Here is a 25,876-nt window from a genome sequence, read left to right as displayed (position 1 = left end):
AACGTACAATTGGTTACATTATTTGCAAACAGTGTTTATGTGGATTTGAGACCAAAATACGCCCATTTCCGAGAAGCTATCATCCTGGGCTAGCGACCCATCAATATATTTTGGACCAATTCCGCACTTCTTCCGAGGACAAGCGTTGCAATTTGCTGTTGAATAGAGACTCAGCTGATCTGACTGACTGCCCAGCCACCAAAACTAATGCACTTACGTTCCTCCTCTATTTGCAGGATTCCCGCAGCTGAAAAGCTATGCCGCAGGAGCCGCAACATGCCTGCCCGGTAAGTTCACACTGCTGTGCAGTCCGAGGGATGACAAAATTGGAGGGAAGCCTAAAGGTAGGCCACACATCCCTGGTTCCTCCGACCGAAGTCCCTCTTGCAATCCTTTCAGCGAAACCGAAAAGCCGAATGTCCTTCGCCCACCAGAGGGCTCTCGCCTCGCGCGCTGCCCTAATTAATGGGCATTCCTGCACTTCAATTTGAGTCATGGAAGCCGGTTCCTTTAGGTCCCTTGCGGGCAGGCGGGGCGTGGCCAGGGCAAAGGGCAAGGGGTAACGCGCACAGCGTAAATTTCACATGTCGCGCACATAAATTCCCCAAATTGCTAATAAAATAAACAATTTAGCTAACGAAAAACGAAGAGGAAAACACACGCTCGCACGAGAGGCCAAAGTCAAATAATGAAATTTCCATTTTCATTTTGTTGCATTCGTAACGGGCAATAAATATTTTCAACATACGCTTTTATACGCAATTTGCACGCGCATACATCTCTCCTCGCATCCTCGCAGCCTCGCAGCCTCGCAGCCTCACATGTCCTGTCCTCCTGCCGCCCTCTCTTTCGCTCCCCTGGTGCCGTCCCTCTCTGGCCAACCCTTTCGGCAGGGGCGCACACAAGCACGGGGGAGTCCCAAAACAAAGGCGAGTAACATGCGGAGCGCATAGCTCGTCTAATAAGAAGGGATCTGGGATCTGGGACCTGGATCTGGAAACTGGTTCGAGGCACAGGAAGGACTGGAGGTGCTGGGAGGGGCGGAGACGCGCACAATGGGCCGGGGAACCACCACGAGTGCACCAATAAATCGGAGCCAGCCAGGAGTCGGCAAATCACCGAAAACGGATCCGCTGAGACTGTAGTGCGAGATGCTTTAATTTGGTAATGGCGTTTTGGGGCTGGGTATGATTTGCATGCACTCATGGCTATGAGGCATCCTTCCCCATTGTCGTAGGCTCTTCCCGGGACCCTTGGCCCCACTTAATTGCCCTTTTGGCGCTGCTGCGCGCTGTTGTGCCTGTACTGCTCCCGAGGAGCTCTTCTAGACCCTAATCTCCGACTGGGCCAGGCAGCACGAACTTGGCCACTTGGCCGCGCATTCTTTCCATTCTGTTTTATGGACGAAGTGCCCTGCTTAAGTCTTCCACTCGACGCCTGCATTCTTCCAGAGGAAAGCCGAGGCCGGCGGTAAAGCGGGGAAATCCGGGGCGGGGGCAGCCACTTTTGAGCCATTTGCTGCGAGCAGATTGCAAGACAAGATTACACAAAAGCCAAGAAAAAGCGAAGAAGCCGGGAGACTGACAAGTAGGGCAATTTGCCTCGAAAGCGGGAGGGAAGCCGACGGACGGAGGGACCGAGGGACCGAGGGAGTGGGGCTGTTGCACCATCGTGTTGCACTTGTCATGGCTAAGATTTTAATTGGCATTTTTCCCTCCGTGGTGGGCTGCCACCCCAGAATCCTTTCTCCTGCGCGTGTCTAAGTTTTATTTGCTGGCCATGTCGAAAGGCAGGCGGCCCAGAAGATGTACGGCTTAATTGAAACACGCAAGACAAACACACATGTGTGAGGCGAGACCAATCGCGATTCACGCCGCACCAGTTGACTGAATACGTGAACATGTCAGGGTGATAAAGGGCACAAGGCGGGCCAACGAAGCGGGAGAGGGTTAAGGCCTTCGCGGGGAGCAGAGCAACTTAGTCTGGGATCGGTAAGGGGATCTGTACCGTCGGGAATGGTGGAATATCTTCGGCGATCGGCTTGGGGAACAAGGGAAACCTACGGGTTGCGAGGGGAAAGAAAAGAGTGTAGGAATTTTACCTCTTATGTTGCCTCCCTGCCTCAAATTGTCCCTTCCTGTATCCACTGTTTTCAGTGCAAGCCTAGAGGTCTGGTCTGGCAAGTGTACGCAAGTGTAGTCGCTCTGACATTGTGCGCCATTCGTCCCCGTCTAATTGCTCCTGCCTGCTGCCCCCTGACCCCTGACGCCTGACCCCCCGGCACCTCCCCACCGACCCTGTGCCGTCTCCCTCTGCCAACCTCGTGTCGGCTCTTTCGGACGGACCCGAGCCCCTGGCCTCCGCTCCTGTTCCTCGTAATTTGCGCACTCAATGGAAAATTGTTAATTAGATTCCTTGCTTGTCGTGCTCGCCTCTCTCCTTGTTCCATTGTCTCGTCGCCACTGGGAAAATGAACCCACCAGGCTGCCTCCCCCTTGGGCGGCGCGTTTTAGCCGGCTTTGAGCCAGCGTGGGCCAACGTGATTGCTGTTGCCAGCAACGCTGCTGTGCGCCACACATTTGTATTGGTCTTGTCTGCGAGGGCTTAAACTGGGATCGAAAACCCCTAAATGCGATTTACGAAGTTCAAGTCACCTCCGAACTATATTTAAAAATCGAGGAAATGCATAAATAAATTGGAATTTGACATCCTGTGGTAAAAAGAAGCCTAGAATGCTATGTAAATATTAGCCCACGAGCTCAAAGTGCAGCATCAGCGCATCAGTAGTAGCGGCAACAACAAGTGGCACAAGTTCTGCAGAGACCTTTTGCTCTTTCACTTCCTGCAAGCACCTCGAAAGTGGGCTTTTTCCTTTCTGGCGAAGCCCTGCCGCCTTACCAAGAGCTCGAATGATGATACTGAAAGAGATAGACCCGTGTTCGGAGAAAGAGACCAAATACAGCTGGAGAGTGCGGCTGCATATGCCTAAGACGTGTTTCAAAGGCCTGTTTAAATCGAATTCGTTTACCAAACAACCAACTAATGAAGTCATTATGTGTGTAATAAACTCAAAGTGATTGGAGGATAGTCCTCAAATACTTATCCAACTTTCAGTCTGCCGGGTGATTTTCTTTTAGCTAGTCTAGATTCTCAGCCCACAGTCTCAGCTGTTATTTTGGACACAACAAGTTCACTTCCGGTTGCCTAGGATGCATTGATGGGCATTACAAACGCAATAAATCGGTGCCCGTCACCCGATGCCCGATGCCCGATCCAACCATCCAACCGCCGACTCCAAGAACCGAGCCATCAAAACTGCTAATTGGAGCGTTTACTGCCCCTCACCACAGCCCCTTCCGATTCTCCGCGCCGGCGTGTGCGTGTGTGGCCTCTGTTTGATTCCTCAAGCAAATAATTCAATTTCATTTCTAATTAGTCCGAAAAAAGCGTACGAAAATGAGCGAAAACGCGAATGGCAGTTCGCACTCCCACGCCCACGCCCACGCCCACACCCACCACCCACACATGCACAAAAACGCAGCCACTTTGGTGCTAATGCAAACTGCGGCTTGCGAATGCCCCTTCAGCGGCGACGTCGTCGCTGCCGCTGCCTCGGCCGGCGGCGACAGCGCAGCGGCGTCGCTGCCGCGTTGCCAACAACTCAGCCACTTTATTAGCGTATTTTGCCACGAAACTGTTTATGCGACACACACACCAGCGCACTCCAGCGCACACCAGCACACACCAGCACACCAGCACACACGCACTCGCACACATGCAGCTGCCGCGACCAGCACACAGACGAGGAATTAGTCATTTTGTTGGTTACTTGATGCAAGGCGGGAGGGAGGCAGGGAGGCAGGGCGGGGGCAGTGGGGGCAGGGACGGAGCCTGGGCGGAGAATGCGGAGCAACGAGGCCGGAGGAGGAGCCACACTGCCAGCACTTTCTGCACTTAGTTCCGAGTAAAACTCAACTGCGGATGCCGTACGCTTTCCAGATCAGCATTGTAAATTATAGGGAACTTACCTCAATCACACTGTGTTTTCGGGTACAACATGGATAAAACGAGTCATCTTCTAATGTTACTTTTATTGGTCCATAGACTCATCTAGGTCGTTCTTAGGATCACTTTTTAAGGTGTCGGAAAGTATGCAGGGAAATATTTTTAACTTCGGATATTGGCCTCGCTCCACATTGTTCTCCCTGTAATTTTGGCCAGCAGAGGAGACGCAGCTTACAAAATGAACAAGGCGAAGGAACAGCACGGTCTGCAACGGGAAGGGAAGTGGCAACCCCCTCTTGGAAGCGACAACATTTTTTATGCGCTTTTGAGCAAATTAGATTTCCTAATTAAATTTTCTAGTGAAATGCGCATAAATTTCATAAAATATACTTGCCAGGCAAGAAAGAGAGGGCGACTTTGCATTCTTTGTGCCCCAAACGGGAAGAGGGAGAGGGAGGGCACGAGCGGGTGAGAGGGGGACAGGGAGACAGGGAAAGGGGGAGGAATGCTGTCGCCCCCCATTTGGGTGGCGACATTTTTTGCTGTGGCATTTTCCAGCTGACGTCGCCGACATCCTTTCGTCCTGCAGCCTTCGTCGTCGTCTGCTTAAAGTAATTAACTAAGAAAATTTTAATTGCTAATATGTTGTGATGCATGTGTGTGTGAGAGCGTGTGTTAGTATGCGTGTTGGCACGTTGGCGCTTTCAGTGTGTGTATGAGCTCATTAAAGAGAGAAATGAATTCAACGTTGCCTACTTTTGTGCGCTCTGAATTAACTGATTCGTGGATATGCGACTCGCCTGTTTTGGGTTTTCAAAATATGGAGCTTGAATACGTTTAAATTCATTTCTTATTCAAAGCCTTTATAACGTATTATTATAAACACCTCTTGCAAATCACACACCATCAGAACACAAAAGTCCGGATATCAGCATTTGTGACGTTAAGGCTCGACATTCGATTAAATAAATACACTTTTTAAAATGTTTTTTATGTTTAGAAGTGGCCTCGCACGCCTAATTTAATATTTTTGAAAAACAGTGCAGCCAAAACCAAAATGTCAAAAACGACCCATTATTTAAGGGAAACCAGATGCTTCGATTTAATTAGATTCTGACCGTGAAATACACACCCAATAATTGAGAGAGCGCTCGAAACGATTTCCCCACACCCCCACGAAAAACCCGAACAATGAAATTCCCTTTAACATACCTTGATTCATCCTGGCGAAATGCATTTCTGCCTGGTAATTCAAGATGCAGTTTTCAGCCTTCATTACACGCATTTTCACTAGCAGCTCTGGAGAAAAATATCACGAACATTTAGTGGGAAAATCGGGAAAACGGGAAGTGGAATGTTAATGGGGATGAGGATGATGCTTCACTTGAACCACTCGTCGGCCGCAACAGCCTCCTTCTACTTCATTTTTCATATCGAATTTCAATGCAAAATGTTTTTGGCTGCACGAATGCGCCTCTGCCCGCGCGTGTTTTGCGTTTCATACTTTTCCACACTTTTCCATGCTTTCCACACTGCGGAGTGGTCCAGGCCACTCGATCGCCGAACAGCATTTATGTTTTCCGGGTGCTCCAGGCCCCAAGTTCGATTTGGCCAAAACAAGGTTGCTTGGCAACCCTCGACGTCCTCGGTTCCTCAATTCGCCAAGTAGGTTCGGCCCTACGGCCTCAACTCATCTCCAGTCCCCAGGCTCATCAGCAACCTCGACTCATCCTCAGGCCGCTCAACTTTTTACACAGAAAAACCAAATTGGAAAAATATTACAAGTTGACTCTTTTTAGTACGCATCAAGGTATAATTAACGTAAAACTATCCAAAGGGCTCAAGCGGGGTTGTATCCAAATTTCATTATATAAACCTTGGAATCTTCATTTATGACTTATGGCGTTCAACTAGCGCACCATCATATAGGAATTATTAGGGGAACTTTACGTTTTTTTCACTGTGCAAGACTCCACTGCCACTCATCGGAACTCAAATCGCGCCTGTCAACGCGTGTCAGCTCCTTCCTCGAACCGCACTCCCATCCAGTGCCATCCTCCTTCGACGCTTTCACTTTCCCCGCATTTCACAGCCTTCTCAAGTGGGGTTTTCCTTGGAACAAACTGATGTGTGCGACAACCCCAAACAAAAAGGACGGGTGTACGGCGCACAAGTGGGAAACTAGATACAATTATTAAATATTAAAACAACACACCACCAATCCACTTCAAGTCGCGCTCCGGTGCCATGTGTTTTCCGGCACCGGGTCGTGGGACTCCCATCAACTAATTTGACAAGCACGCAGGGGAAACGATTGAGTGGGCTAGGGAGTGTAACTATTTTTGCATCCGAGGAGCGTAAGCTATGTAGGCTCGGATACTGGCAGGCAGACCAGCAGTGACTGATGTCCCCAATATTTGCAGGCTCCCTGGCGCCCAAGGACTTCGTCATGGAGAGCCTGAACGGGTTCGGAGTGGGCCCCAACAGCAAGAAGAAGAAGAAGAAGCGGCGGCACAGCCGCACCATATTCACCAGCTACCAGCTGGAGAAGCTGGAGGAGGCCTTCAAGGAAGCCCACTACCCCGACGTCTACGCCCGCGAGATGCTGTCCCTGAAGACGGAGCTGCCCGAGGATCGCATACAGGTGAGTCAGCCCGGTAACCCGATATCGCGCATTGTCTCTCGCCGAGCTCAGGTCCTTCCACTCTTCTGTTCGCTCGGCAAATTAACGAACTAATTATGTACATCCGCCGAGTAGGTGTTTGCTGTTGGCAAAACAAAAACGCGGCCAAGGAATTTGCATTTCCTCCGGGCCGCAGAGGCTTTGTCTTCAGTCCTCCATGGGCTTGTTTGGATGTCTCCGCCCTGATTTTTCACACCTCCTTCAGTCTGTGTGTGCAGCGTCGTCATGCCAAGCCGTTTATAACCAGCAATCGGGATCGGAATCTCGAGTGCAGCCCGTTCGCCAGGAGCCCCTGCCGCAGCGGGTGTAGAGCTGGATGAGTCGTAAAGCTGGGCGTTTGGCGTCGAAAGAAGCTGAACTTCATATGAAGAAGAACTGCATAGGCCTTTTCGTACCTATTACCTATTTTCCAACATATTCGGAACTACCGACACACATTTGGGATGTGCTAAGCTGAAGTCCCCATTCTGATCATGGCATAGCCCCCGTTGAAAACGCCGCCGAGCGTTCTGCGAGCCGGGACCTAATTGAATTCGAAAGAACGACGCGACGTGGGCCTAGGTAAAAGTGCGCAGCACTGCGAGCGACGCAGAGCCCGGAAATAATTTAAAGTCTGATTCACGCTGGCAAGTGAGACGGCGATAGGGTGGAGGGCAGCGCAGGAACTTTCAGCAACGTTTGCGAATTTATAATTAAGCATTTTAATGGCCGTCATTGTCCTAAGCCCCGGCCGCGGGAGCGAGCGGGACGGAGCACCCGCGGCTGCCAGTGTGTGCGTTCGTCGAGTAAGCCTCAGCGGCCAAATTGCCACCCTTAAAAGGCAGCCCCAAAAGGGCGGTGTGTGCGATTAATTAGCACGCAAAAGCCGTGATTATGGCGCGGCTGCTTGCGAGCTGCCTTTTTCATCCACTCGCTGGCTGGCAGTTCCGGGTTGTCGAGCGGCTCTTTCGGGACCGCTCCTCGAGCCTCTTACGGGAGCGCTAATGGCACGCTCTTCGCGGTTCCGGGCACTTAGATACCAGCACATGTCAGTGCCAACTCGATTTGAGGGCGATCGCTTTAATTTTACCATCTTTTGGCGTAGTTTCCCAGGTGGGAACGGCTTCTTTGCACACTTTGTGCTACTTCGAAAGGAGTTTTCAGTAGGCCCAATTTGGATTTCTGTTCCTAAGGCACAGCCATAGCACTTCTCAGTTCATAGTTCGAAATATCGCAATAGAAAATGTAGTCGGTGTAACTTTGTTTGGGCTTGAGCCATCCTGAACGAACGTTGTTTATTTCAACTCGGCGGAGCACATTCAGCATAGGAAAACAAAGCTGCCCGAGTTGTCCGGCGAGTGCGTAACTGTGGTTAGTGCTCACCTGAAGATATGATCGCTGCTAATTAAAACGCAGCTCAGGCATGCAATTAACCCACTGAGCCCAGGCCGTCGCCCGCACACCCTCTCACATTTCAACTGGCTTTCTGCAGTTCAAATTGATTTTCGAGTGTGTAAAACTTTCCAATTACAGACTTTGGAGAAGGACATCCACACTCGCACTTGCGCTGGCACTGGCGCAGGTCTATATATATATGTAGAGCACTCTGAAGGAGCTTTGGCTTTGGGATTGGGATTGGGATTGGGTTCTCGGGCTCCCGGGCTCCCGGGCTCTCGGGATCGAGATTGCTTCGGGGCGCATGAAGCGTTGCTAAAAGCGAGTCCAATTAGTAGCATTACTACTAACACTTCAATTCTGGCCACTAGGGGCCACCCCCCACTCCCCCACACCCCCGCACCACTTTCTCCAGTGCGCTCCGTCTCTCTCCGACTTGGCAGTAAGGGCAATAGTCAACAAAAGCAACAAGGGCAGGGGCGGGGGAAAGCCGGAGTGGAGCAATGGCGCCAAAGCTCGGCCATTTTGTGTGCTCAGCTGTGCGGGTGGGGAGGTGGGCGGCGAGTTCGAGGGGTGGGGTCAGGAGGTCGCAGAGGGGTGGTGAGCTGGGGCCTCGAGGAGTGGGCACTACGCTAGTGGCACATCAGTTGTGGGAGTGGCAGGAGCGTAAATTTGCATTTAACGTTGTTTGCGGTGCCCACAAATGGAGTCCACCCCTGTCCGCCCGTGGAACCCCACCCGTGGCCTCCCCCTTTCCCCCACAGTGTGTGTGTGTGAGGGGCAAGGACTCGACAGTTAGACGGCCAAAAAATACTGGGGAGGACCGAGACAACCGCAAAACGATGCACAAGGACGGGAACGATGAGAGGACGAGCCAGCGACCCTGCCTTACAATAGGCACTGAACCAAACATCTTGTCTGTTCAAAAACCAAATGAGTTGTATAACTCATTCGGGGAAAGTAACAGCACTATTCAGACCAAAAGCTTTAGAAGCCTTCTGTTCCGGAATGACAGTGGCTCTGGAAAACTAACAACATGTACGTAAACAAACTCAAAAATGCTCCCCCGAAGCACACGGATACTGTCTCCCACTCACACAGGCACACGGGCAGAGCCGGCTCGTCGCATGCGTTGCATATTTTCAGGCACTTAAGCTATTTCCACGAAATGCACACACACAGGCACAGGCACAGGCACAGGCTCAGGCACAGTACCCTGTCAGCAGAGCCACACCCACTTTAACCCCCCACAGCCCACCTTGCCTGTGCTCGGCAAAGGAAACTACGACTACAAGTACACACTCCGTATTGATTTTAATTGAAAAATTGTTAATTTTCCATGCCAGTAGCAGCAGCAGCCCCGCCTGCCCCGCCTGCCCCGCCTGCCACGCCCACCCGTACACCAGCCTCGCCTCCTACCTTCGCCCCAACTTTCGCTCAGCTCGCAGCTCGCAGCTCGCAGCTCGGAGAGCCCAACTGTGAACTTGAAGTGAACTTGTTGTGCTGCCAATTTTCGCCGTACGTGTGTGCGTGAGAGCTGGCCTTGTATTGGTGTGTCTGCGTGGTGTGCGAGAGTGTCTGTGAGTGTGTGTGCACGCTGCCTCTGCTGTGTTTTGTCTGGGTAATTACACGTTTCTGTGTGAATAAATTTCCAACCCCGCAAATTTCGAGGCGGATTTATTCATTCGCTTTTGAGTTGACTTTGAAAGCCCTTGATGGGGTTTTACCGCCTTATTGGGACGTACGTACAGAGGCTCGGGAGGCAGCTGCAGGTTTTGCTTTCCACTTGGGACCGGCAAACTAAAATTGGCCCGAGATCCCGTGCTCCTCGCCATATCGTAGAATCTGGCGAATGGATTTGGGTAAATATTATTAAAAACCTCTATAAACGGTGTAATGCCAAGGTAAAAGTAAGAAATCGTTCGATACCATGGGGAAGCCTCTGCGAGTTCGAAAAAGAACCGCTTACATGGGTAACCACAACACTACTTGGTAGAGCTGTGGTAATCATCAGATAATCACTCCTCCACACTCACTGCTTTTTCATTCGTATCCCCAAGTTTCAGACTTGAAGTCTTTTCCCCCGGCGAGCGGTAGAAATTCTCCGCAGTGCAGGCCCTTTTGAGGTTCTACGAAACTAATTTGATGAAGTGTCGACGCTTCCAAGGGAAAAATGTCTGGATAGAGAGCGACCGCCGCCGCATGTAAGTGCATGCGGTTGTGTCCCAGACGTGGATTGTGAAGTCATTGGAGTAGCCACGCCACAGTCTCCGATTGGCACACACAAGTCCCTGGGAACCCGAAAAAACCGGCCCGAAGAGAGGGCAACTCACCAGACTTATGGCAGACAGGTCTGCTGCCCGATGCTGCCACTCGACGGAACACTGTCTGCGGTGCTGGCGATCCACTTGCCCGCCAGCTCTGACAAAAGTTCACAAAAGTAGCTAAATCGGGTTTAACAAGCTTTTGAAAACATTGGAGATCTCTCGCAGAAAAATAGCTGAAGGCAGTAAATTGGGTTTTAAAAATATCTAAGCTGAAATAGATATATCCCATAAATTCATTAGCGATACAAGAGATTGAATTGACTTTCAGATCAATTGGCATTTTCCACATCCTTTTAGATGTATGTGAAATATATGAAATCATTCTAAATGTCTTTTTAGGTATCTGAAAGTGTGCAACACCTTATTTTAAGCTCCGAAGTACAAAGGACACTTAGTACATTTGGAAAGGCTTCTCTCCTTATGCACTGCATACTTTTAGACACCTAAAATGTCTTTTAAAGGTGATTTTAAATCCCCACATGTCTACTATCGGTAGAAGAATTTCATGGCCATATCTACAAAAACCGAACTCCGCATCCGCAGCTCTGGCTACCTACCTCAGCTCTCACTTTGCTGCATTCTTCGTGCTCTATTCCCCGTTCTTCAGTCCTCGCCAGCGATTCTCGCCTTTTCTCATGATCGTGAAACTTCTTCATTTTGTTGACTCTGCGCCGAGTACCAATTCGTTTAAAATGGTATCAGTTCCAAGAAAAATATTATTTTTTCATAATTTCTGGAGTGCCTTAATCTGTTCCCTGCAGTTCGATGTGCATAATCACGGCGACCGGCAAGCACCCCGTTCTGGATTTTCTGGTCTCTGGTCTCTGCTCTGGCTTTCTTGAGTGAAAACAGGCGGTCTGGAGAGTTGGTTCGCGGTGCCCCGCAACCCCTCGTCGCTCCTCGGGGTGTTGACGTGCCCCGCCGCACAAAATAAAACGTCAATTTCAAGAGTTTTTCTTGGTAATAATTAGTAGCTGAGGTGGGCATTTAAATACTCGTCGTCCGTCGTCTTCCATTTTGCTCCAGTGATTCTTCTAGTCCCCCGCCATCGGCAGATTCCTCGTATTCGGGTATAAATACACTCGCCCCGCAGCCGAATAATAATGCATATAATTGCATTTTAAGTAGTTGCTGCCTGGAGTATTGTGTTACCTTTGGGCTCATGTCATCCCTGACATCGAACGCGTATGCCTGGTGCTTTTTCTCTTTCCGTGGCCCTGGAACGGGGGCTGGATAAGTGGATTTGAATATTCCGCACTATGGGTTTCGAGGGAAATGCACCGAGAGCCCGAACAGCAAGTGGGTGGCGGTGGCTGGCCATCGAGAACTTGGCCAAAGACTGACCTTTTGTTTAGGCAGATACATTCGCTTGTTAATATGTGATTGTTATCGTATTTATAGCCATGATAATTTATCTTGAATTTTAATATTGTACGCGCACCAGTCAATTACCGCTCATTTCCGCCACAGACAATTGGTAAACGCCGGTCCCGGCAAGAAAGCCCCGAATAACTTCCCGGGCGAATGCAGGGCTTGTGTTGTTGTGAAGGCTTTTCGCCCTCGGAACACCATTGCCCCTTACCTTACCTTGCCTCAATGGCAACAATGTGCCATTGTGGTTTGTCCGAAGGTCCTGCGCAATCCCATCCCCGGGTCCCTCGGGAGTGTTGGGATAACATTTCCGGGGTGAAAGCGCGGAGGGCAAGTGCGCAGTAAGTTGCCGGGAAGGATGGCCAGAGGATGATGCTGCGATGACACGTGTAAGTGCAGCCACATTGTCGCAATTACACTCTTTCTGAGTGGTGCGCAGCGCGCCCGGCTTGTTTGTTGTTTATTTCGGGTGCAGCACCGCCCCCGAACACCACCCACTGCGCGAAAACGTGACCTCAGCCGGATTTGCCGCTACCCCGGCGGATGGTAATTACTCTTCTTGCACGCACTCGCCATCACCATCCGCATTCCAAATATCATCGAACTTATTAGTGCGAAGTGAGCACGGCGCTCGCTCATTTATCCAATCTAGCAGCATGCACGACTCGTCTAGGCCTCACCGCTCCTTCACACTACAATCGTTTGCTTTTATGTTATAACGCCAAATTAACAGACGTAGACATCACCAAAATGTGGGGACATATTTCCCACATAAATAAAGCACAACTTGCTACTACTAACTTAGCCGGAAAATGTCCACCAGCGAGGCCAAATTGTATATGAATTTAATCCGCGATTTTATCTCGACCCGGGCCCAAACGAAGCACGAGAGTGAAGAAGCCCGGGAGTGAGATAATCGAAGCACTTTTCCCCATTAACTGCTCGAGTGAAGTCACAGGCTGTCATCGGACGAAGTAGATCAGTTGGCCCGTAGCCCCGTAGCCCCGTAGCCCCGTAGACCCGAAGCCACAATCCAAAACCCAATCCGAGGAAGAGGGCAATCTGTTGAAGCCCTCGATCGCCCGATTGAATAAGGCCTATTATCGCGCTTTGAAAGGCGTAATTACCGCACGACAATCCAAACGGAATGTGTTAACTCACATTTGTATTTACTCAGTAAACACTATCGTCAATCGTTCGGATTGGGAAACCAGTCTAATTTCCAGCTCCCACACACAAAACTCGTTGCTCCAATTGGACTCATCGAGCAGTACAGATACGTGTATGCCCATATGGGGGAGAGGAAGTGTGAGAAGCGTCTGTTGTACATCGGGAAATTAGTCATTTCGAGACCGTTCCCTTGCTGGGATCCCCAGCCTACAATAAAGTGGGAAGATGTAGTTAGAGCCGGAACTAGACTAACCTGTTTATTTGAATTGTAATCGACTGTACTGTGCGTAGCCCATCACCAACCCCTTTTTTAAAGGACAACTCTTCTCTGTAATAAGAAGCACTCAAATATGTATACCCTTATTTTTGAAGTCCCGCGATGACATGAGTGCGAAGCTGCCCACGGGAACACACAGATAGGAGGCGTGCGGATCGCAATTACAACCAATTACGCCAAACAACCGAATTGTGAATACCCCGGGCGAAATCCACTGCGGACACATACTACTCGAAAACTCGGACAGCTCAGGTGGAACGAGCTGCGACAGAGCAGCCACGAAGTCTGGCCACACTGCGCACGAACTTAGATTGCCCTGATCACTCTAATTCCGCAACTATGGCAAATTTCGGGCAATTTGCGCCACAGCCTTTCGCTTTTTCGCAGCATTGTCTGCGCCCGGACAATGGCACCCGAAGAGCGGAGGGGCGCGTTGGGGAGAAAAATATAATTAAAAAGGTGTTATTATATTTTCACGCCTCGGCTGCGCGGAAAAGTTACCAGACTAGTCCGCCGGGGCGGGGGGTTAAACAAAAAGCGTCAACGACTCTTACGAATTATTTGCAGAATCATCAAATTAAAGGTTTGATGTTGATTTCAACGAGCCCCGCAGCACGAGGATGAGGATGGCGGTGCATTTGCCACGTCCACACAGCCACATCCACACCCCGACCCACGTATGTGTGTTTACCTGTGTGCCAGGTGAGAAACGAACAGTCATGGCCTGCAACTGGCCCCCTTGCGATCGAGTGTCTGTATAATTTTCGTTCGTTCTCTCGAATTGGCTGTCATAAGTTTTGAGTAGAAAATTGGTGTGCAACAAGCAACAGCAAATCCGATCTCATCTGGCAACGCAAACAGCGAAGTTGCTGTTGCCGCAAAGGACTCCTTGATTGCGATAATGAGTTATACTTAATTTTCTCGCGCCGAATGTACCCCGGGCCACTTGACGGCTCGAAAACAAGCAAGCCCCTCGAAGGCCGCGGGAGCACTGTGCAGGACAGCGGGGGTTTCAGGTAGACGCGGGGACTTGGAGTGGATAAGTACTCTGCGAACGGCAGTCCACGTAGTGACGAACTCGCATCTGTACGGGCAGACACGGTTTATCGCCTCGCCCTGGTCGTTATTATTTATCACTATTCGCCAAGGTCAGACCCCGAAAGGGCCCACTGAGTTCCTTTCTGCCGCCGCCCTGCCCATTTGCTAAAAAAGCAAGCGGAGTTTTGGCACTTTCATTGTTTGTCAGGCCCCAAAGGCCTCCGAAAGGGTTGCTGGCGGCAGGAAAATTAGGCGCGGCCCGGCAATTAGGGCAAATAGTTTTCCGAACTTCGGAACCCGTTCTTGATTGATGGTCATTCACGACTGGCTGCCTCTAATTGATGTTTGTCCGAGCCTGGCGAGTGGGCGGGGGCCCGCTTCCGCCGGTCGTTTCCCCCTGCGCTTCCATTGCGCCCCACTAATCCACACTTTCATCTCTGGCAGCGCACATTTTCCAATTTTCAGGCCGAAGCCGAACATGAAAATGAAACTGAAACTGAAGCGAGATCCAGATACAATTGACATTATTAATCGCGTTTCACGCTAATTTGCAACAACAAGTGGCTTAGACTGAAATATTTTACAATTTGAGCTTGTGAGCCCCTGGGGACGTGGGCCGGCAAACAGAAAACAGAAAACACAAAGCACAGAACACAAAACACACAACACTTGCAGAAGGAGGTTTTGAGAAAATTAATTTTACAGATTGAAAACATGGCAGAGCGCCGTTCCCCGGGGACGGGCGCTGCGACGGGCGGAGTGGGGTGGGCGGGACGGTGCGGGGCAATGAGCCTTGTCATCTCCGGACGTACCACCTTTCCCCGTAATTGAGGAATTGTCGGCGAATTATGGTCGCATAATGGACTCGGCCGGTGGGGCTGCGCAGCATGATCCCGACCATTTATATGGCGCAACTCAAGCCGCAGAAGTTGTGCACTTTATCAACTGTTGCGATTCGGAGGCGTGGCGCCACGCGGCGCTCCGCTGCCTCTGTCGGTGACACTTCAATTGGTTTACGCAATGCAAAATAAATTCACACAAATTCTAGGGCACTGGGCATAGGCGAACGCGGGCTGCCCTCGAAAAGTGTGCGAGTGCGGGAAAACATTTTGGATTTCCCCACTAGGAAATCACTGGAAACCCTTGAAACTAGGAATGAATACTGTGTGCTAATCTGGAACGGCAAGTGCGACTTGGGTATTGAAAGTCTGGGCTTACACAGGGTAGGGTACCCAAAAGCTGGCGCGGTCAAAGACGAGTTTGGGGCTCACGGGGTGGCGCAGGGGCGCGACGTGGCGCCTGCCACGGTTCAACTTTGGCTTGGTGCACGCAAATCAGACAATTTGTATCCAGCGGCGAATATAATTGAAAAATGATTGGTTTACCATTAATGAAAACGATGATGACAACGACAACGGCAACGGCAACGACAGCGCAACAACAACGCCGCCTGCTGTCACCGACAGACACCTGCAGTTGCGTCTTCGATTGTTGGGTCAATCGGCCATCGAACGCCCGATAATCGAGACAATAATGACGACGACAGGCGCGATATTAACGAAATAATGGGGGATCACGAGTGTGATAAAGTAACCGCTGAGTGCCGACAATGTGCGAGTTTATTGCGAAGGGGAAGGGTGCTGGAACTCGCCCCTTGTGCCATTTCCATTTAAAGTACCAGCACAGAGTTCTTCAGCTACGAACACACGACTTGCATGAAATACATTATTGGCTGGCATCGATAAGGCATAAACTTAATTGTGCATAGCCCTTAAAACACTATAGTAATCGTACTAGTCGGACGATTGTTTAGTAACTGCAGAAAAAAATAATAAATTATTATGAGAACAAGGAGTGCCTCAACTAACGCTGCATAGGAAGCCCAGGAATATGCGTGCTGACTGTTCTACCTTTTATAGTTTCCGAGATGTCAGCGTTCACACGAACAGAAAGACATGGCTAGATCGACCTGGCTGGTGATCCTGATGAAGGATATACTTTATGGGGTCGGAAACGCTTACCCTTTTACCCTACGAGTATGCTATTGTATCAGATGTGACACTTTAACTCAAAACTAAACGAGACACCCCTACTTTTTTAGTTTGGGCATGCAAATATATTCCTGATTTGGGAACTGCATCGCCCAAATATTCTGGAATTCCACAGTCAAACAAATCAGCCTCGGGGCCGTTCGTCATGCTCCTCTCTGCTCCATAACTTCGAGGAGCCGCCTGCCGCCCGGAGAGTGCCGGAAAACCCACCCATTCCCCAGTCGCAGTCGCCTCGTAATCTGTGTCACAGGACTTAGTCGCATTGCCGCACGTCCGGCGAGGAATTCCTATTTTGCGTAGCTACCCGGGAACTCGAGGAACGCGGGACTTATTAACATTAAATCGCCGGCAGCTGCCTGTCGCCGCAAATTGGAAATTCCATCATTAATTCTAATAAGATTATTAGTTCCCCGATCGAGCAGCTTGGCTCGGGCTGGGCCGGGCCGGGGTGGGGATTTGTATCTCGACACCTCGAAGTCAAGTCCAATCAGCCGCAGAACTCCGGTTCTACGGTTAACGGTTGCGGTCGACGGTCGTCGGTCGTCGGTCGTCGGTCGACGGTCGACTGTCGTGTGAATCGCGGACCTGAGATATGTATCTGCCGGCTACCCCGAGAACCACCACCCATCGACGGTTTCCCGGACAACGCTCGGGCAAATCCAATAAGCATAAGTGTGCGTCAGAGTCCCAAGAGATCCGAGGCCATTGAGTGCGAAATGAATGAAATTAGCGCGCGTTAATCATAAACAAACGAGCGGGCGAGGGTTTTCCCGGGAAGCAGGGTGATTGGGCTGGCAACCCTTTGTGGAGGAAACCAAGGACTGGAAAACAAACAAACAAATTGCAACAGTTCTCACAGTGTGGACGCAGACGCGGACGGACAACCTGCTGCGATGACACGCGTTCCCCGCGCACTTGCCAATTTGCGACGATGTTTACGACGATGATAACTACTCAACTGGGAAACCGAACTTGGGGCAGCACGTTTTAGTGAGTCCTAGACGAGATTTACTCGGGCAGAGATTTATGTGTCGGTGGTTTTTTATGGGAAAGCACCTCTGCCACTACAATGTAGCATGAGGCGAAGACAAGAGGAATAAATGTTGCGAAAATAGAGCCTGAAGGGGTTAAGAAGAGTATCGATCCCTAATTAAAGTTGGTACAAATCAGAACCCTTTAACGTCGCAAAGAACCAATACTCTACTGGGGTTACCCCGTCTGAGCAACCACTTAGGCGGAATCCATGAATAGACGTACAAACTGGTCCGATTACTTACTGCACACACTAATTGTCTCGCGATTGCTTACGTCAAGTTTTGGCATTGCAGCACCCACAAACCGCCCCTTTGCGGCCCCTTTAACCCCTGTTCGCCCCATGCGATCTTCTAACGTAATTAGAAAATCGGTTCATTAATCATTGGGCATTTAAACATCGTTTGGCCGTAATTAATAGTTCGACGGCAATGGCAATTGCATTGCGAGCCCAAAGTCGAGTAAAGGTCATTAATGCGAGTATGACTCGCATGTGCAGTTTTCCTCGGGCTGTGTGCCCCAGTTGTTCCGCCACCCCCTTCCTCCTGCCTTTAACCCCCTCGATAACGCCAAAGTCAAGCCTTTAGTTCCGTTTGCGTAAATTAATACTCGACTTACGGAGAGAGAGTAAACCAAAAAATCATTTCGCATTTACATTTCTTAATCCGGAAAGCTGAAAAGCTCGCCGCTCCTCTTTCTGCGAGCAGACCTTTTTGTTGAGTGAAACAAAAAGAGTTCGCGCCCGTTTATCTCGTATGAAAGTTGAAAATTGAAGTTCCAGCGGAAAAACGCGGAGGTGGCGGAGATAAAAGAGGCAGACAAGCGACGAAGTTTATGGCAAAACTCAGTGGGTTTTAAGATGCTCTTGCCAGGGTTGGCGAGAAGTATTCACAAGCTACTAATTCTAAAATGTAGTGCTGTACGTGGTACAACTATTTAGCATTTAGCACAGTACTAGAAACATATTCCAGTTACGTGTTAAGTGTTGATCCTTACAACAAGGCACTAAGAAGAATATTAAAACCTTGTTTTTAAAATGGTTTCTGCACCGCATACAAAGCCTAAGTGTATTTTCTGCCAAAAACAAGCCTTTTTGGGACCTCCAAACTACTTCTCGAAACTGTCATACCCTTTGGACAGAGTTTGAAAACCGAATTCCACGAATGTCAATTGAATATTGCATATAAACTGCGGACTGCCGTTATGAAATTTCCACACGCCTCGCCGAGCTGACTGACTCGCAATCGCTCGACTGTAGTCCCTCACCCAGCGAGGCCCCACGGAACCACCCGTGAACCACCCAACCACTCAGTCGTTCGAGTTGATGAAGTAAACCAATAAAGGCCGCACACGAACTCAATGGCAAATTCCCTCCCGATTGCAGGGCAAAATCGAATGCACAGGTGCACATGTCACCTGAAAAGGACGAGGAGTCCTGCGACCCGTTGCATATGCAATTTGCGCAATTTTGCAGCCCCAGTGAGCAGATATTCGCCACCCACCCACAGTCCGCACCCGTAATACCCGGCACTGCCCGAAAATCCCCTGGATGGGGAATCGAAATACTCGCCCATTGAGAACCATTGATTGGTTACCAATATTTTAATTATGCCGGAAATGACCAGAAGGCCCGTGACCTCTGTGTGTGTCCGGCGACACAGGGTTAAGCAGCGTGTCCTTGGTCCTCGTAAATTACGGATAAATATCCCAAACACACGGCGTTGACGTGGATAACACACTGCAAACAATTTTGGGAATGGGATGTTCTGTTTTTAATATGCTCTGCTTGGATTTTATTTACCATATTGAAATTGAAATGTAGAATATTCTTAGAACAGGCATCAGGATCTCTGCGGAATCGCTTCACAGTGACTTCGTCTTCGGCCAATTTCGCTTGGCCAGCCATCAAAAGGCGTTTCCTTCAACCGGACAAGGGGCGTGGCCCCTTTAGCTGTGCTCCATAAAAATGTCCGTCAAACTATTCACCCTTACACGCCCCTGCAAGGAAAATAATAAATTTTCAATCAGCAAATTGATGTCGTGATTCGCAGCGTATTGGACTGGAAGTTGAGATGGGAATGGTCAAGTAATCATTTAGCGGCAGATTGTCCAAGCTGTTATCTATATTAAAGTGGTTGCTTGCGCGGATCCACGGGGACTCGGGGTTCAAACCACTGAGTGGTTGACATTATCTACTCCAGTCCTGATTGTTTGCATTTTAGCAGAGTATTGTTGGGGGGATGTTTTATGTTTCCCAGTCAAGTGCGTTAGCATCGATTGATTAAAATTGTGATTACGGCTGCCCAGATATTTAATCGATTCTGAGTTGATTTACTGGAAAATAAATGTAATCGCATTTTAAAAATGGACTGTCTCCTTTTCCGTATTACAAGTTGGGGTCAGTGTCTTTAAATTAAATTATTTTAGACAAATGAAAATTTAAAAACAATTTTAATACAACTTTCGGATAAAGAGTTTATTTTAATTGCTTAAATTATTGTTAGATCCCGATTCTGAAGTTGGAATTGTAAGAAATTTTGGTTTGATTCTGTAATTTTCTACATCAAAAGTTTTCCCTGCGGCGGGGGTCAAATGTTAACCCATTTTTACGGATCCTTCAAATGAACTTCTAGATTCCATGACTTTAGTTATTGTATCTTGATTTAGACGTGGGATACCTCTATGAGTTTGTTTAATTCTCTAAAGTTCTACATTCAAACCGATCTTATACAGGAGGGTAAAAATTTTGAGCCATTTTCTTGTTCGATTTTTCCGTAATACCACTGGCAATAAAATATTTGGCTTAAGCGATGGTCAACATTTTGGACCATTTTCATGTCCGATTTATTCGTATTTCCTAAGGAGCTCAGCATGGGAGCCCAAAACTGCACTTCTAGATTCCATAACTTAAGTTATTGTATCTCGATTTAGACGTGGGATACCTCTTTGAAATTGTGGTTGAATTTTCTTATATTTTCCCTTAAAATATTTGGCTTACAATATGGTCGAAATTTTGGACCATTTTCATGTCCGATTTATTCGCATTTCCTAAGGAGCTCAGCATGGGAGCCCAAAACTGCACTTCTAGATTCCATAACTTTAGTTATTGTATCTCGATTTTGACGTGGGATACCTCTTTGAAATTGTGGTTGAATTTTCTTATATTTTCCATTAAAATATTTGGCTTACAAGATGGCCAAATTTTTGGACCATTTTCATGTCCGATTTATTCGCATTTCCTAAGGAGCTCAGCATGGGAGCCCAAAACTGCACTTCTAGATTCCATAACTTAAGTTATTGTATCTCGATTTAGACGTGGGATACCTCTTTGAAATTGTGGTTGAATTTTCTTATATTTTCCCTTAAAATATTTGGCTTACAAGATGGTCGAAATTTTGGACCATTTTCATGTCCGATTTATTCGCATTTCCTAAGGAGCTCAGCATGGGAGCCCAAAACTGCACTTCTAGATTCCATAACTTTAGTTATTGTATCTCGATTTTGACGTGGGATACCTCTTTGAAATTGTGGTTGAATTTTCTTATATTTTCCATTAAAATATTTGGCTTACAAGATGGCCAAATTTTTGGACCATTTTCATGTCCGATTTATTCGCATTTCCTAAGGAGCTCAGCATGGGAGCCCAAAACTGCACTTCTAGATTCCATAACTTTAGTTATTGTATCTCGATTTAGACGTGGGATACCTCTTTGAAATTGTGGTTGAATTTTCTTATATTTCCCATTAATATATTTGGCTTACAAGATGGTCGAAATTTTGGACCATTTTCATGTCCGATTTATTCGTATTTCCTAAGGAGCTCAGCATGGGAGCCCAAAACTGCACTTCTAGATTCCATAACTTATGTTATTGTATCTCGATTTAGACGTGGGATACCTCTTTGAAATTGTGGTTGAATTTTCTTATATTTCCCATTAATATATTTGGCTTACAAGATGGTCGAAATTTTGGACCATTTTCATGTCCGATTTATTCGTATTTCCTAAGGAGCTCAGCATGGGAGCCCAAAACTGCACTTCTAGATTCCATAACTTATGTTATTGTATCTCGATTTAGACGTGGGATACCTCTTTGAAATTGTGGTTGAATTTTCTTATATTTTCCATTAAAATATTTGGCTTACAAGATGGCCAAATTTTTGGACCATTTTCATGTCCGATTTATTCGTATTTCCTAAGCAGCTCAGCATGGGAGCCCAAAACTGCACTTCTAGATTCCATAACATAAGTTATTGTATCTCGATTTTGACGTGGAATATCTCTTTGAAATTGTGGTTGAATTTTCTTATATTTTCCCTTAAAATATTTGGCTTACAAGATGGTCGAAATTTTGGACCATTTTCATGTCCGATTTATTCGTATTTCCTAAGCAGCTCAGCATGGGAGCCCAAAACTGCACTTCTAGATTCCATAACATAAGTTCTTGTATCTTCATTTAGGCGTGCGATACCTCTTTGAAATCGTGGTTAAATTCCCTTATGTTCCTTATTAAAATATTTTAGATTAGTTTTTTTTAGATAGTCCAAATTTTGGGCCATTTTCATGTCCATATTTTAAGATATCCCAGTTTTGAAAACTTATACCTCTATGAATGTTGACCGAACTCTCTAGTACTACTTTAATTTTTTTCTATTAGGCGATGGTCAGCATTTTACCCAATTTTCAATTGGGTCTTTGTTTAAAAGCTTTCATAATTATAACTGACACAATATTTTATATGGATAGACAGAATTACTTCTAGTTCTCTTGTTTTATATTTTAATCAAAGAGCACTCGAACCCAACTCTTGTTGAAGAAATCACAACATTTAATGACTGTTCAAGTGTATCCATCTATCAGTGTGTTAGTATTTGCAAACCCAATTTCATGTTCTAGAGGCAGTTGTGTAGGCCTTACGATTCGGTCTGGCAGCGAATTTCCGTTTTGGAAATTTATGGCATTTCCCTCTTTGATTTCCGCCCTCAAAAGGCCCTACCGAAGTTGCCGGCCCCGCTTTTCCGGTCGCCACTCCGGTATCATAATGACGATTGGATCCGATTCTGGGTCTGGATGAAGGGTGCTGAGCTGAGCTGGCGGGTCTCCAAATTGCAAAATGATATAATTCAATGAGAGTTGATTAAATTATCAGACGAGCCAGTGGCCTCCGGACGTGGATGTTGCTGCTTTTCTGCTGCTGCTGCTGCTGCCTGTGTACCTTGTTAATGAAATTTTCCGCTCCTTTGGCAGAGGCTCTCGGGCCTGTGTGTGTGTATTGTTTACACCGAGCCGGCCTGTGTGTGTGCTGTGTTTGCCATTTATTATTGCAAAATGCTGCTGGTGTTGCTGCTGCAGCAGGCTTTTGTCTGTTGTTGCAGCTGATGATGGTGACTGTGACGTTGACGTTGCATGATGAAATAACAAACCGGATTAATTTGATTTTGCAGCCAGAAAGGCCAAGACCGAGGCCCGAGACCCAAGACTCAGGTCCTAGCTTCGGTTCCCAGGGCCCAGTCACCAGTTCCCAGGTCCCAGTTCCCAAAGCCCCAAGTCGCAGGGTCCAAATTCGGAGGGGCCCTTGCCAGGAGCCAAGTATCCGGGTGTGTGGAAATTAATTTGACAAGCGCTGGCAGCGCTCCGGAGCATAGTGGAGGGTAATTTCAAACGCGGGATTTATTTGCACTCCCACGCCCCAGTAATCCAGCTGGATGGCAGGCCGATGCACACTTCGCACAGTGCTAATCGGAAGGATGGGGCTTTCGGCCGATAAATGGTACACCAGATGAATGAAACTAATCCAGGCAGAGCTGAGCAGCTTGCACTGGTCAGCTGCTATCTGTGGCTGTCACAAATACTAAGATATATGTTTATAATCTAAATCATTCATATAATAACAACTCACATAAGGTAATATTGGAACAACAATATAGGTTAATGAAAGGTATATTTCTGTTTAAATGATATATGATTTCTGCACTCTCACAATAATTTATAAATGTTATGGAGGCCACCGTACCAGACGAGCGGCACTCTGCCAATAAACCCGCGATAAGTGCTGTGTTTTCTGGGCTGCACCGAAATGCACTGAGTGGCTGCCTCGAAACTAAGTGCATAAAACTATACGTAATATATATGGAGCGGACGCCTTTGGAAGTCAGAGTTCGGGCTTGCCAATTTCTCAGGCAAGTGGGTTCCCAAGATTTATGGGGCTCCTGGTAGGCAACCAAGTCTTGTGACAGAACCCCAAGCCGAACCACTTTATCTTCGTTTTCCGGGCCTTTTCCCGAATTATTTTTTCGGGAGAAGTGCCACGCCCAGTCGCCCAGACGCCCAGTCGCCCACTTACCCACTTAGTCCGCGCACACGGCTTGTGGCGATTTGTTCAATCCGTGGGGTTGCGTTTGGATTTGGCTGAGCTTCTGGGCTCTGGTGCCTGACTCTTGGCAAGCGAATTCCTCGCCGACTTTAACGCCTCTCGGCCCCTGCCCAACCCTCTGCCGTCCCCTATTTTCCACATCTCGGCTTTCTCTGCTTTGCATATATTGCTTTTTTATTATAAATCATCCTTCTGCTGCCTCCAAGAGCCACTTCAGCTAGGGCTCTTTTTCTTCGACTCCGTCCTCGTCCTCGTCCTCGTCCTCGTCCTCGTCCTCGTCCTCGTCGATTTCACATTGCTGAGCAACCTTCTGGAGTTGCTTCCCTCCGCACCCTTCCGCCCGCTCCTGACCCTCCCCCTTTTGCTGGCAAGACTAATAGCAGAACTAAACGATTTGATGGACCAGAAAAATGACGACTTCTTCCCCAGGACGGAGGGTACGGATTCCGCACCGGGGGTGGTTGAATCCTTTGGCCGTCTGGTTGGCAAATCCTTTTATTGTGACAGTTGTTGTTGCCGGCCGCCTTTTGTGAACAACATTTAATGTTTTCATATTATTATCATTGTTGTTGCCGGCGAAGAATCGGTTTAATGTTTCGGAAGATAATCTAATTTGGTCACTTATATGCGAATATGTATATCATTTGCCATTATGTGTGAAGCAGCGGCGAGTGGGTTGTCGATGGTGTGGCATCGACGTAGCTAAACGCTTGAAGGGGCTCGGTTTCCGGGGGAATCTACCAAGTCAGTATGCCAAGCAGGGATTGCAAAATCACAGGATTATAGGGTTCCCTGGTATTATAAGGGCACCAGATCAGAAGGGAGACACACCAATTGGCACAGGAAATAAATGTATACTAACATTAGGCTTTACAGAATTAAGAAATTATTTAAATAGTATCTTCGATCCCCCTTTGTCCATCTATCTTCACTTCAGCTACACCCCTGCCTTGGAACTCAAACTACAAGTGGGCTACATGTCTGTGCGTTTGGGGCAGCTGAAAGGTTTACGGTTCAAGAATTAGCATTTAAAAAACATTCCATTTACATTTTTTCAATTTGAATGAGTTTTTGTTTAATAATTTGCAATTTGCATTGCATTTTCCGAGGATTAGACTTGATAGCCATTGGCCACTGATGAGGTCGATGTCCATATGGCCGAGCACTCTGAGCGAAAGAGAAAATGGGAGTGATATTCAAATAACTTGCGCTGAAACACCGGAGGAAAACGGCATGGTATAGTCAGTACGAAATAGACCTCCCCAGCAAATGAATACGACAACTATCCTAAGGAGATGACTTTACCCCATAACGACAATAATTGAGCGTTTATTTCCAGGTCTGGTTCCAAAACCGCCGGGCCAAGTGGCGCAAGACCGAGAAGGTCTGGGGTGGCAGTACGATAATGGCGGAGTACGGACTCTACGGGGCCATGGTGCGGCACTCGCTGCCCCTGCCGGACACCATCCTCAAGTCGGCCAAGGACAACGACGCGGTGGCTCCCTGGCTACTAGGTATGGAGCAGAAATGTAAATGCAACAATCATATCGAATCTTCACACTGACCCCTCTAGCACCAATACCCGCATCTCGCACTAGGACACCTCTGCCAAAGGCTTTTCAAGGGGGCCCCATACTTCTCAACCGAGCCCTGAGTCTTATATTTTAACTGATCTTGACATTCACATTCAATAGTTTAAATCCATACCAACGTTTTTATGAAGAGCCACTCTTTTTAAACAGCTGTATAGCTGAGCTACCATACGAAACACATGCCAATATCGAGAACCTTAAGGAGGTTTAATTAAATTTCAAGCCACATAAAGGACCGTGGCTCGGGGATTATAAACAGATAGCGCTCGGGCGAAATTGTGAGCATATTTGACGAGCATGTCCAACGACGCTTTTCCGCTCGCCGTCATATGTTGCGCGCATTTCCCGGGAATGACTTTGCGGATTATCGGGCGGAGTCCCCGGTACAAGTGTCGCTGGTTCGGGGTGACTGCGCTCCCTTATTCGTTAATAATCGCTTAATAAATGCAAAATGCACACGCGACGAGGGCGAAGGGCGCAGGACGCAGGACGCAGGACGCAGGACGCAGGACGCAGGACGAGGGCCCGCCACCGAATTCCCGTCTTATTTGGCATTTATCGTTTATCTATTTCCATTGTCAGCG

At 48.1% G+C, this 25,876-nt stretch overlaps 1 protein-coding gene across 2 annotated transcripts in view; it reads left to right on the top strand.

Moving 5' to 3' along the window:
• Positions 1 to 25,876, top strand: part of LOC108024111 (diencephalon/mesencephalon homeobox protein 1) — a 34,848-nt gene that overhangs the window by 6,952 nt on the left and 2,020 nt on the right. Inside the window, exons 2-4 of one of the 2 annotated variants that reach the window (XM_050889142.1) lie at positions 237 to 287; positions 6,429 to 6,649; positions 25,040 to 25,214. In XM_050889142.1, coding sequence (XP_050745099.1) covers positions 237 to 287; positions 6,429 to 6,649; positions 25,040 to 25,214 — 447 coding nt within the window. Of the gene's footprint in view, positions 1 to 236; positions 288 to 6,428; positions 6,650 to 25,039; positions 25,230 to 25,876 lie in introns of both variants that reach the window. The other variant, XM_050889141.1, reaches the window with a different exon arrangement.

The sequence above is a fragment of the Drosophila biarmipes genome, chromosome X, assembly GCF_025231255.1.
Source record: "Drosophila biarmipes strain raj3 chromosome X, RU_DBia_V1.1, whole genome shotgun sequence".
Taxonomy (NCBI): domain Eukaryota; kingdom Metazoa; phylum Arthropoda; class Insecta; order Diptera; family Drosophilidae; genus Drosophila; species Drosophila biarmipes.
Note: the sequence above shows the minus strand (reverse complement) of the source record. Positions and strands in the feature narration are given on the sequence as shown.